This window comes from Danio rerio, chromosome 25, assembly GCF_052040795.2.
Source record: "Danio rerio strain M-AB ecotype USA chromosome 25, GRCz13ab, whole genome shotgun sequence".
NCBI lineage: Eukaryota > Metazoa > Chordata > Actinopteri > Cypriniformes > Danionidae > Danio > Danio rerio.
Window position 1 is genome coordinate 177,501 of NC_141045.1, and position 12,500 is coordinate 190,000.

At 45.2% G+C, this 12,500-nt stretch overlaps 3 protein-coding genes and 1 long non-coding RNA gene across 53 annotated transcripts in view; 1 reads left to right on the forward strand and 3 right to left on the reverse strand.

The window, feature by feature from the left end:
- Positions 1 to 512, reverse strand: part of cntn1a (contactin 1a) — a 34,192-nt gene extending 33,680 nt beyond the window's left edge. The window contains exon 1 of one of the 2 annotated variants that reach the window (XM_087310469.1): positions 456 to 512. The gene's annotated coding sequence lies outside the window, so the exon portion shown is untranslated. 2 annotated transcript variants of the gene reach the window in all.
- Positions 513 to 5,535: 5,023 nt separating this feature from the next.
- nrcamb (neuronal cell adhesion molecule b) overlaps positions 5,536 to 12,500 on the reverse strand; it is a 67,301-nt gene continuing 60,336 nt past the window's right edge. For all 48 annotated transcript variants that reach the window (XM_087311299.1, XM_087311284.1, XM_087311278.1 and 45 more), the window contains one exon: positions 5,536 to 6,703. In XM_087311299.1, the coding sequence (XP_087167425.1) occupies positions 6,490 to 6,703 (214 nt within the window). In that variant the 3' untranslated portion in view covers positions 5,536 to 6,489. The remainder of the gene's footprint in view (positions 6,704 to 12,500) is intronic.
- The window catches only part of LOC147837600 (uncharacterized), a 7,867-nt gene continuing 2,177 nt past the window's right edge, over positions 6,811 to 12,500 (forward strand). The window contains exons 1-3 of one of the 2 annotated variants that reach the window (XR_015525890.2): positions 9,468 to 10,531; positions 10,834 to 11,208; positions 11,950 to 12,487. Coding sequence is in view for 1 of the 2 variants with exons in the window: in XM_087311304.1 (XP_087167430.1) it covers positions 12,190 to 12,500 (311 nt within the window). In the remaining variant the exon portion in view is untranslated. Of the gene's footprint in view, positions 10,661 to 10,833; positions 11,209 to 11,949 lie in introns of both variants that reach the window. The other variant, XM_087311304.1, reaches the window with a different exon arrangement.
- LOC148679476 (uncharacterized) lies at positions 9,791 to 11,447 on the reverse strand. The gene is made up of 2 exons (XR_015945717.1): positions 10,933 to 11,447; positions 9,791 to 10,683 (listed from the first exon to the last, which is right to left on the reverse strand). It is a non-coding gene; the product is annotated as an uncharacterized LOC148679476 (long non-coding RNA).

A 12,500-nucleotide genomic window follows, 5' to 3' on the forward strand; every position in this document is an offset into this window, starting at 1 on the left:
CACACACACACACACTAGTGTTTAGTGTTGTTTTTAACAGTCTCTCCATCAGTCAGAAGTGGCCGCAGGTAAAGAACACACATACACACACACACACACACACGGGTTTCTCTCAACCTACACACCATATATATCCGCCAGCGCGTCACGCCTCGCCCCGCACGCCCTGTATAACCTCACACACACACACACACACACACACACACACACACAGATCACACACACCGACATACACACACAGTTACATGCACGCGTTCTCCTCCTCCTCCTCATCCTCATGTCAGCATCAGCACCAGCGTCTCCAACGCGACAGAAAAACACCGCGCGCGCCTGTGGAGAATCAGCCGTGTGTGTGAACGAGCAGCGCGCGCCTGCACTGCGGAACGCGTGAGTGTGTGTGTGTGTGTGTTGTGTGTGTCTCCTCATCCTCCTCTCCGGTTAACCGTGTCTCTGACCTGCAGAAGCGCCGCTCTCTCTCGGTCCTCCGCTCCGCAGCGCGTCTCCGCCGAACTGACGCATCTCTGCCTGACGGCGCGTCTCTGCGCGTCTCCGCCGCCGCCGCTGATTGGGCGAGACGTGGTGACGCGCGCGCGAAGACGCAGCGGGAGGACGCTGATTGGCTGATTCAGCTGTCAACTAATAACACAAGTGTGTTAGTCAGAGCAGCTGATGATCAAAACACAGCGACCGGACACACTCAGCCCTTCATCATCATCATCATCATCATCATCATCCCTCCATCATCTTCATCATCATCATCTTCATCATCATCATCTTCATCTCTCCGTCTGTTAGTGGAGGTTAGTCCTGCTAGCTGCACTGTAAACACTGTAGAGAGCAGAGTCCGGCTCAGACGGGGTGTGTTACTGACATGATCCAGAATAAGAGTTCTGTAATCCTCATGTGCTGTACTGACACACACACACACACACACACACACACACACACACACACACACACACACACACTGATGAACAGCTCTCACACTCACATACACCTGATGCTGAACTGTGTGTGTGTGTGTGTGTGTGTGTGTGTGTATGTGTGTGAGTGTGTGTGTGAGTATGTTTGTGTGTGTGTGTTTGTGTGTGTGTGAGTGAAGTGTGATTGTGTGTATGTGTGTGTGTGTGTGAGTGTGTTTGTGTGTGTGTGTGTTTGTGTGTGAGTGAAGTGTGTTTGTGTGTGTGTGTTTGTGTGTGTGTGTGTTTGTGTGTGAGTAAAGTGTGTTTGTGTGTGTGTGTGTGTGTGTGTTTGTGTGTAAGTGAAGTGTGTTTGAGTGTGTGTATTGTCAGTGTTTATAAGAGTGTGTGAGGATGTTTGAATGTGTGCATGCGTTTGTGAATGTGTAAAGATTTAAGTGTGTGTGTGTGTGTGTGTGTGTGTGATGCAGGTCTTCATTCAGCGGTGGCCCCTGATCCGCAGGGAGTGTTAATCCGCTGATGGGGGAGTGAAACCAGAGACGGCATTACTGTCAGATCAATAACACACTCTCACACCAGCAGGACACACACACACACACACACACACTCACACACACACACTCACTTAAATACTCTCACACACACGTGGACACACACATACATGCACACACTCTGACACACTCTCTCTCTCACACACACACACACACACACACACTTGTGTACAGTGTTTTTTTTGTTTATTATGTAAATGAGCAAGGGTGGCACGGTGGCTCAGTGGTGTCGCTCTGTGACCTCACAGCACTCAGGTCTCTGGTTTGAGTCTCGGCTGGGTCAGTTGGTGTTTCTGTGTGGAGTTTGCATGTTCTCCCCGTGTTGGTGTGGGTTTCCTCCGGGTGCTCCGGTTTCCCCCACAGTCCAAACACATGCGCTATAGGGGAACTGATCAACTACACTGGCACTAGTGTATGAGTGTGTGTGAGAATGAGTGTGTATGGGTGTTTCCCATTACTGGGTTGCAGCTGGAAGGGCATCCACTGTGTAAAGCATATGCTGGAATAGTTGGTGGTTCATTCCACTGTGGCGACCCCTGATTATAATAGGGACTCAGCTGAAGGAGAATGACTGAATGAATGAGTGAGTGTAAATGAGCATTAAATGCAGAAGCTCCTCATGAATATTCACGCCTTCATTAATAAATCATCCTGCAGACACTGATATGAATATGAGTGATGATGGACATCTATAGGGTTGCTACAGTGCTGTGAACCGTTGCTAAGGTGTTGCTGATGTAATGATGTTTTATTCATCAGACATAAACAGAAGCATAAGTCTGGGTAAAGGTCAGAGGTCATGACCCGCAGGCGCTGGGGGTGAACGACTGCATGACTGAATGAATACATTAATAAATGAATCTATTATTCACATATCAGAGCGCAGAGATGAAGATCCACACACACACACACACACACACACACACACACACTATTCATCAGGGGTCGCCACAGCAGAATGAACCACCAACTATTCCAGCATATGTTTTACACAGCGGATGCCCTTCCAGCTGCAACCCAGTACTGGGAAACACCCATACACACTCATTCTCACACACACTCATACACTACGGCCAGTGTAGTTGATCAGTTCCCCTATAGCGCATGTGTTTGGACTGTGGGGGAAACCGGAGCACCCGGAGGAAACCCACACCAACACGGGGAGAACATGCAAACTCCACACAGAAACACCAACTGACCCAGCCGAGACTCAAACCAGAGACCTGAGAGCTGTGAGGTGACACCACTGAGCCCCCATGGCACCCCTGTATGAGCATCAGCCCCTGATCATTAATTAAACTCTAATGAGGATCAGCGTGGACTGAATCCTGGAGCTGATGCTGAATCGTCTGCTGGAGACTCTCTGAATAACTCATCATGATTCACCAACACACACTCATGACTGACTGCAGGAGAGAACACATCAACACCTGCACTGATCCACACTGACCTGCTGAAAATATTAGAGGAAAATATTCATTAAAATACACAGATTCATCATACACATCACTGTGTCATTAGATCATAAATGTGGACAAAATGTAAATATTACACACACACACAGACACATTCATTATATATATATACTTGTGTTTTGCTTCTTTTATTCTTGTTTATGTGAAGTACATTGAATTATTTAGAAAATGTGATGAATAGAATTAAATATTTAATGTAAATATATATAAACCCTGCAACATTTCTTAACAATGTCGTTCCTGGAACACTACAGATGCAGAAATCCTGTTATTATCAGAGTTATTATTATGATCTCCTGTTGTTATTCTGTGATTAACATGTAGATCCGGAGAATAACCCAATATATAACCCTAACACAATCACTGCACATCTGAAGGGCTGCACACCACTATGATGACACACACACACACACACACACACACACACACACACACACACACACACACACACACACACACACTCTCTGAGACAGAGGGGGCGGGGTAACGCCGGGAGGGGGAGGGGTTTGGTCGTCATGACAACAGTAAACGCGCGCTAATGTGATTGTGCAATGATTCACGAGTGACCGGAGCTCAAACGGCGGAGAACAGCAGCGGCGCAGCGATTGGACAAGATCAAAGCGGGGCGGCACTTCTGATTTGATGTTGCTAAGAGACAGAAGAAGAAGGAGAGAGAGAGACTGAATGAGTGCTTATAGGCAGAAGTCCTCATTCAGCTCATTTGTCCACACACTCCTGTTCTTCACAGTGAGCTGTGTGTGTCTGCACGCGGCGTGTGGAGGATCTCCCTCCTCATCAGATGTTGTCAGACGGATGATCTCTGCTCAGCTCAGTCCTCATGTGCACAGCGCTGCGCTTCACTATATCACACACACCTACATCACAAACAGAGATTTATCCACAATACACGACACCATTACAGCCGCACACACTGCTGGAGCTCATGAAAGAGTTTGATGCGTTCACCTGCTGTATGCCAGAACTCTTCTAGACAGCGCAGAGCACCGCGCACATTTCTCAAAGTAACTCCTCCTGTGTTGAGTACAGCTGCTGACGGAGAACAGGTGACAGACAGCAGTGATGTTCAGAGTAATGGAGCTGTACATGAGCTTAATTAACACTCAAGAGCTTTAACCTGAGCAGGAGATCTGCTGTGTGTGTGTGTGTGTGTGTGCTTCCATCATCAGACACTAGAGGGCGACAGACGCCAGCAGATCTGCACTGCTCAGCACAGCAGCAGCACTGAATAACCCTAACACAAGTGAATAATGAGGTAAACACACACACACACACACACACACACACACACACACACACACACACCCATGTTTATTAAACTTTGACAGATATAATGACGTCATTTCACAGAGAAGTTAAACACATATTCTCACCTGCCCTCTAGACAAAACCACATTATCCAGGAGAGAAAAGAAAAACATACAAGATGTAAATAATGAACTAATAGTGGAATAACCCTGTCCAGATCACACATGTCCCCGCATAACCCAACACTACAGGCTGAATCCTCCACACAGCTCTGCTGTCCAGTGTGTAGAGCACAGTTACTCGACACATGAGTGTGTTCCTGCTGCTCACTCAGAGATGATTATCTGTGCAGATTAACATCATACAGAGATGAGCATAATATCAGGACATCATCATCCTCACCATCACCTTCATCATCATCATCATCATATCTGTAGTGCAGGTGGAGGAAGAAAACATCAGAAACTGACTAAAGCACCAGTGATCAGACAACTCTGAGTGTGTGTGGCATTGTTTTGAGGAAACACACACACACACACACACACACTGTTGGACAGATGGCTCTCTCTGTGTAAATATGAGAATGACTAAAATAACTCTGCGCTTCAACACACACTGTTTCTCACCGTGTGTGTGTGTGTGTGTGTGTGTGTGTGTGTGAGAGAGAGATGCAGAATCTTCTGTTTCTCCCGCACTCTCAAAACAACCAAGAGCTGAACAACACATCAAACACACACACTTGCTCAAACACACATACACTCAAGCAAACACACACACACACATGCACTCACAGAAACACAAACACAAAAACATACAGACACACACTGACTCAAACACACTCAAAGAATAATATACTTACTTAAACACACACACACACACAAAACAAACTCACTCAAACACACACAAACAAACACACTCATACACAAACAAACACTCAAGCAAACACACACACACTCACTCATGAAAACATACAGACACACACACACGTATACTCACTCATATACAAATATTCAAATACACATGCACCCACTCACACACACACACACTCAACAATAACATACTCAAACACACACTAAAACATACACACACACACACACACACACACACACACACACACACACAAACACTCACTCATACACTCAAACACACACTAAAACATACACACACACACACACACACACACACACACACACACACAAACACTCACTCATACACAAAAACACACACTCAAACATACACACACACTTATATACACACACACTCAAACAAACACACACGCATTAACTCAAACACACACAGTAAATGATGAGCAGGACGCAGGTGTGTGTGTGCAGCGCAGGACATTTATTGGTTCAGTAATATTCTCTGCATATATTGAAGATCCTCCAGAGGGAGACGCCGGCGGTTATCAGTCTGACAGAACACACAGACACACACGCACGCACACACGCACGCACGAGCACACATGCCTTTACACACTACAGCTGCGTACAGTAGAGCTGAGCTGTGTACAGTAAACAGGAGAGATAAATACTGCTGCAGCGACACACACACACACACACACACACACACACACACACACACACACACACACACAGAGATTCTCTCGCACACACTTATTGTCATTCTCTCACTCACACACACACACTTAAAAACACATTCATTCACACTAATTTTCTCACACAGATTCTCTCTCTCTCACACACACACACACACACACACACACACACACACACACACACACACACATCCTCAGTCCAAACAAACTCGCTTTATTTACAGCAACACACACACACACACACCTGTACAACACAACAAACATTTCAATTCAAACTTGATGCAAGTTATGAAAAAAGCATAAAAAAATTAAAATAAAATAAAAATCGCACACACACACACACACACACACACACACACACACACGAACTCGCGCACACACACACACGTTCTGATCAGCAAATATACAAAACTGAACAAGGCAAAATATAAAAACCCAAAAGCAGAAAATAAAAGTCTCCACTGAGCTGCTGGAGGACACACACACACACACACACACACACACACACACCAGCCAACACAGTCTCAGTGTGTGTGTGTGTCTGTGTGCAGTATCAGTGTGTGTGTGTGTGTGTCAGCACAGGGCACATGCGGGTGTGTGTGTGAGGATGGTGAAGCTCATGCGGTGTGTGTTCAGTCTGGATGAGGAGATTCTCCAGTCTAGAGTAAGTGTGTCTTAAATCAGTCTGTAGTAAGTGTGTGTGTGTGTGTGTGTGTGTGTTAGACGAGGGAGTTGAAGGCGGTGCTGGGTGAGGGCTGGGGGCTGTGGTGGGCCGACTGCAGGCCGCTGTACTGGCCGATGAAGGAGCCGTCCTCATTGAACTGTGTGTCTCCAGAGTCTGTGTAGTCCACTAAACTGTCGTCGCTGTCCGCGCGCTTCACACTCCCGCTGGACGGCGTCCGGCTGCCCTTCAGAGGCTTATGATCCTCGTCACTAGGAGAAAAACCACATGCAGTGAACGAGGAGGTCAGAGACAGCGGCCCGCACCCGTTCTCCAGCAGAGCCCTGAACACCCACTGCAGCTCAGCACACTCACACAGGAGGAGCGGGGGGGGGGGAGAGGAAGTCAAAGCGCTTTTATTTCATGTACTGTAAAACGGAATATTAAATGAGAATCAGTGGGCGTGGCTTGTTTACTACTGCAAGCTGATTGGCTGTAGTAAAGTAGGCGTGTCATTCAAACAGACAGGGGAATGGGCTTGAGGAGAGTTATTACAACCAGACTCCTCCTCCTTATTTCTGTTTGTTGTCATGGCGATGTCAAAACTGACAGCTGAAGGGGCGTGGCTAACACACTTAACCACACCCCACAAATCGAGCAATGCGAGCGCACTAAATCCACACGGTGAGTCTGAGTCCCTGTGCACTTTAAGGGTTGAGGTCATTAGTGTTGCTCTGACCCACAGGTGTCAGACTCGCTCCTGGAGGGCCGCAGCTCTGCAGTTTAGCTCCAGCACACTCCCCTGCAGCTCTCACAGCAGCCTGCAGGACTCCATCAGTCTGATCAGGAGTGTTTAATCAGGGCCGGAGCTCAACCCTGCAGAGCTGCGGCCCTCCAGGAGCGGAGTCTGACCCCTGAGCTCTGACCTGTGAGAGCTTTATTAATCTTCAGAACACAAGTGACCGTGTTCAAGATGAAATGCTGGAGCTCTAGGACCCTCCACAGACAGCAAAGGGTCTAAGATGCTCACTGAAATATTTCAGGTGTCTTATTGCTGAAGCTACAGGTGTCAGTGAAGACTGCTTCATCAACTTTGAACTTTTACAAAACTACAGTTTCAGGTCGGTGGTCTGAATCATTATTAAATCTGCAAGACCTCCTGATTTCAGCAGACAGCTTCACTAACTCGTCACTGTTTTGAACATAATTCAATGTTTCTCCACTGGGGGGAGCAACACTATAGAGATACCAGTAAACCAGGCAGGATCACTCGGATCGCCAGTTTTCAGCTGGTCTGGAATCAGTTTAATGGATTTGTCGAAATTTAATGAAGCATTTGTAAAATTAATATGAATAATATTTGATAACAGCATCTCGCTGGCCTGTTCAGCAGCAGAACCAACAGTATTAGCCTTGAAAATGAATGAGAAAATTCACATTATGCAGATACTTAATATTTACTGACATTAGCTGATAAAGTAAGTTTGCATTTAACACATTACACTTTGAGTTGAACATTTGCAGTGTGAAAAAGCCGAATTCAATGCATTGTTAGCCTGTTATTGCTGCATTTACAGTTTATACCAGCAGGTGTCGCCAGCGTGCGCTGATTCAAACGCTTCAACTCAGTGAATCATTTAGTGAATCAAGTAGTTTTGAAGCTTTGTTTCTCTCATCACTGCTCTGACCTTTCATAGACAATAGAGTCTCAAATACTCCTAAAACACTGTCTGAGCAGTTTATTTGGGTTAACAGTACTACAGGAGACTACAATAAAAGTTCTGTGTGCAAAACTAAAAATAAAGGCTTTATTCAACAGATTAGCTGAACTTGCGCTGACTGTTTCTGTTTTATTTTGTGTACTAAAGTATTTTGTTTGGTGAAACTTTACTAATGTAATAGTTGACAAAGCTTCACTCATCATCATCGAGTTGATCAAGAGCGTGGATGTTAGCAGCGGTAACTGGACGCAGTACAGTCAACCTAAAGACTTTAGTACACACTATACAGTAATACGGGAAGCTGTTTTCAAAGGTAGCGTCCACAGGTTATCATTATATTATAGAGTGATGAAGAGGGCGTCTGAGCTTTAACACTGAATCACAGAGCATCTGCTGAATGTTCTGTTCAGCTCCGTCAGGTGTTCAGAGGTGCTGGAGAAGTGGACAGACCCTGCGGTTCTGCAGTGAACACACAATGAACATCAACATGCGGGATCTGAAGCACATACATGATGACAAACAGAAGATCTGCGGGATAAAGATGATGAAGCACAGGCCGTGTCTGACCGTCTGCAGCGTGAACACACACAAGCAGATTCAATCATCCAGCCGATTCACCAATCAGAGGAATCAGCGCTCACTCGACTGATTCAGCAGTGATTCATGAATCAAACGCACTGAGAGAACTGCAAATTAAAGATGATGAGAGATGGACATGAGGCCAGCCGTCCCTCAGACTGACACGACTGCAGTCTAGCACAGCAGCAGTATATCTAGTGCACTACAGCTGATAGTGTTACACCACCCTGACATAAACACACACAGACAGCAGCTGTCCTCAGTTCCTCATGCTCTGGACACTTCAACCTGCCTGCAGATCAATGTGAAGAGCAATATAAAAGAGAAGTTAGGGAATCATTCAACACTCATTTACAGTTTGAGCAATCAGACAGGCTGCTTGCTGGATCTACTGGGCTTTCTCCTGGATCTATGATCTGTTTTCTCCTGGATCTACATGCCATCTGTCTGGATCTGCGTGCCTGCTTTCCTCTATTCTAGATCTACAGGTCATTATCCTCTGGATCTATGAGCAGGGTTTTCTGGATCTACTGGACTGGTTTTCTGGATCTACAGGCTGTTTGTTTCACCTGTATTCTGGATCTACGGGCTTCATTTTCTGGATTTACTGTATGTTCTGGTACTTGTTTTCAGTGACCCGAGGTCCATTATTCTGAATCTACAGGCTGTATTCTGCCTCATTTGCTGAATCTATGTGCTGGGTTTTCTGGATAAACTGACAGATTTTTTCCTTTTTCTGGACTTTAAGGGTGCTAAGCTGTTTTTTTTCTGGATCTACAGGCCATTTCCCTCACCCATGGCTTCTACAGTCAGTTTTTTCTGGAGCTGCTGGTTATTTTCACCCAGATACACCGGCCATGATGTTCTCTGGATCTACAAGCAGTTTTCTTTTTATCTGAACTGAACCTGTTTCTAGATGTACTTGACTGATGTTGTTTCTTAGTATTCTGCATCTATGGAACAGTATGTTGTGAATGTGTGGGCTGGGTTTTCTGGGTCTTACAGGCTGTTTTTTCAAAGATATTCTAGATCTAAAGGCCTTTATTTTCTGGATGTACAGGGTGCTGTTTCTTGATCTGGGGTCCACTGTTCTGGATCTACAGGCTGTTTTTCTGTATTACTCCCATAGCCACTGCTGTTTATCTGGATCTTTTTTGCTGGCCTGTTTCTTCTGGATCTCGCCTCTACAGTTAGTTTTCCTGGATCTACTGGCCATTTCCCCCCAGATTTACTGTCATTCTTTATCTGGATCAACAAGCCAATTTACTGGACTTGTTTCTAGATGTACATGCTGGATTTTATTATTCTGTATTTACCTTCTATTATGTTTTGTATCTGTGCTGGGGTTTTCTAGATCTGCATTCTGGTTTATTTTGGAGCTACATGTCATCTTTCTGGATCTGCATGCATGTTTTTCAGTATTCTGGATCTACAGGCTATTGTATTATAATCGATGGGCTGGGGTTTACTGGATCTACTGGACTGGTTTTCTGGATCTACAGGCTGTGTTTTCACCTGTATTCTGGATCTTTGGGTCTTCATTTTCTGGATTTAGAGGGTGCTCTTCTCCTTGATCTGAAGTCCATTATGGCTGTTTTTCTGTATTCTGTATCATCTTCTGAATCTATTGGCTGGGGTTTTCTGGATCTTCAGGCTGTTTTTTCACCTGTATTCGGGATCTATGGGCTGGGTTTTTCTAGATATACTAGCAGTTTCTCTTTTTCTGGACTTAAAGGATGTTTTTTCTTGATGTAGTCTGCCCTTTTCTGGATCTACTGGCCTGTTTTTCTGGATCTGCTGGTCTGTTTTTCTGGATCTCACCCCTACAGTCAGTTTTTCTGGATCTGCTGGTCTGTTTTTCTGGATCTCACCCCTACAGTAAGTATTTTCTGGATCTGCAGGTCTGTTTTTCTGGATCTCACCCCTACAGTCAGTTTTTCTGGATCTCACCCCTACAGTAAGTATTTTCTGGATCTGCAGGTCTGTTTTTCTGGATCTCACCGCTACAGTCAGTTTTTCTGGATCTGCTGGTCTGTTTTTCTGGATCTGCCGGCATGTTTTTCTGGATCTCACCCCTACAGTCAGTTTTTCTGGATCTGCAGGTCAGTTTTTCTGGATCTGCTGGTCTGTTTTTCTGGATCTCACCCCTACAGTCAGTTTTTCTGGATCTGCTGGTCTGTTTTTCTGGATCTCACCCCTACAGTCAGTTTTTCTGGATCTCACCCCTACAGTAAGTATTTTCTGGATCTGCAGGTCTGTTTTTCTGGATCTTACCTCTACAGTAAGTATTTTCTGGATCTGCAGATCTGTTTTTCTGGATCTCACCGCTACAGTCAGTTTTTCTGGATCTGCTGGTCTGTTTTTCTGGATCTTACCTCTACAGTAAGTATTTTCTGGATCTGCAGGTCTGTTTTTCTGGATCTCACCGCTACAGTCAGTTTTTCTGGATCTGCTGGTCTGTTTTTCTGGATCTGCTGGTCTGTTTTTCTGGATCTCACCCCTACAGTCAGTTTTTCTGGATCTGCAGGTCAGTTTTTCTGGATCTTACCTCTACAGTAAGTATTTTCTGGATCTGCAGGTCTGTTTTTCTGGATCTGCTGGTCTGTTTTTCTGGATCTGCAGGTCTGTTTTCACCCCTACAGTTAGTATTTTCTGGATCTGCTGGCCTGTTTTTCTGGATCTCACCCCTACAGTCTGTTTTTCTGGATCTGCTGGTCTGTTTTTCTGGATCTGCTGGTCTGTTTTTCTGGATCTGCAGGTCTGTTTTCACCCCTACAGTTAGTATTTTCTGGATCTGCTGGCCTGTTCTTCTGGATCTCACCCCTACAGTCAGTTTTTCTGAATCTGCCGGCATGTTTTTCTGGATCTCACCCCTACAGTCAGTTTTTCTGGATCTGCTGGTCTGTTTTTCTGGATCTGCTGGTCTGTTTTTCTGGATCTTACCTCTACAGTAAGTATTTTCTGGATCTGCAGGTCTGTTTTTCTGGATCTCACCACTACAGTCAGTTTTTCTGGATCTGCTGGTCTGTTTTTCTGGATCTGCTGGTCTGTTTTTCTGGATCTTACCTCTACAGTAAGTATTTTCTGGATCTGCAGGTCTGTTTTTCTGGATCTCACCGCTACAGTCAGTTTTTCTGGATCTGCTGGTCTGTTTTTCTGGATCTGCTGGTCTGTTTTTTTGGATCTCACCCCTACAGTCAGTTTTTCTGGATCTGCAGGTCAGTTTTTCTGGATCTGCTGGTCTGTTTTTCTGGATCTTACCTCTACAGTAAGTATTTTCTGGATCTGCTGGTCTGTTTTTCTGGATCTTACCTCTACAGTAAGTATTTTCTGGATCTGCTGGTCTGTTTTTCTGGATCTGCAGGTCTGTTTTCACCCCTACAGTTAGTATTTTCTGGATCTGCTGGCCTGTTTTTCTGGATCTCACCCCTACAGTCAGTTTTTCTGAATCTGCCGGCATGTTTTTCTGGATCTCACCCCTACAGTCAGTTTTTCTGGATCTGCTGGTCTGTTTTTCTGGATCTTACCTCTACAGTAAGTATTTTCTGGATCTGCAGGTCTGTTTTTCTGGATCTCACCACTACAGTCAGTTTTTCTGGATCTGCTGGTCTGTTTTTCTGGATCTGCTGGTCTGTTTTTCTGGATCTTACCTCTACAGTAAGTATTTTCTGGATCTGCAGGTCTGTTTTTCTGGATCTCACCGCTACAGTCAGTTTTTCTGGATCTGCTGGTCTGTTTTTCTGGATCTGCTGGTCTGTTTTTTTGGATC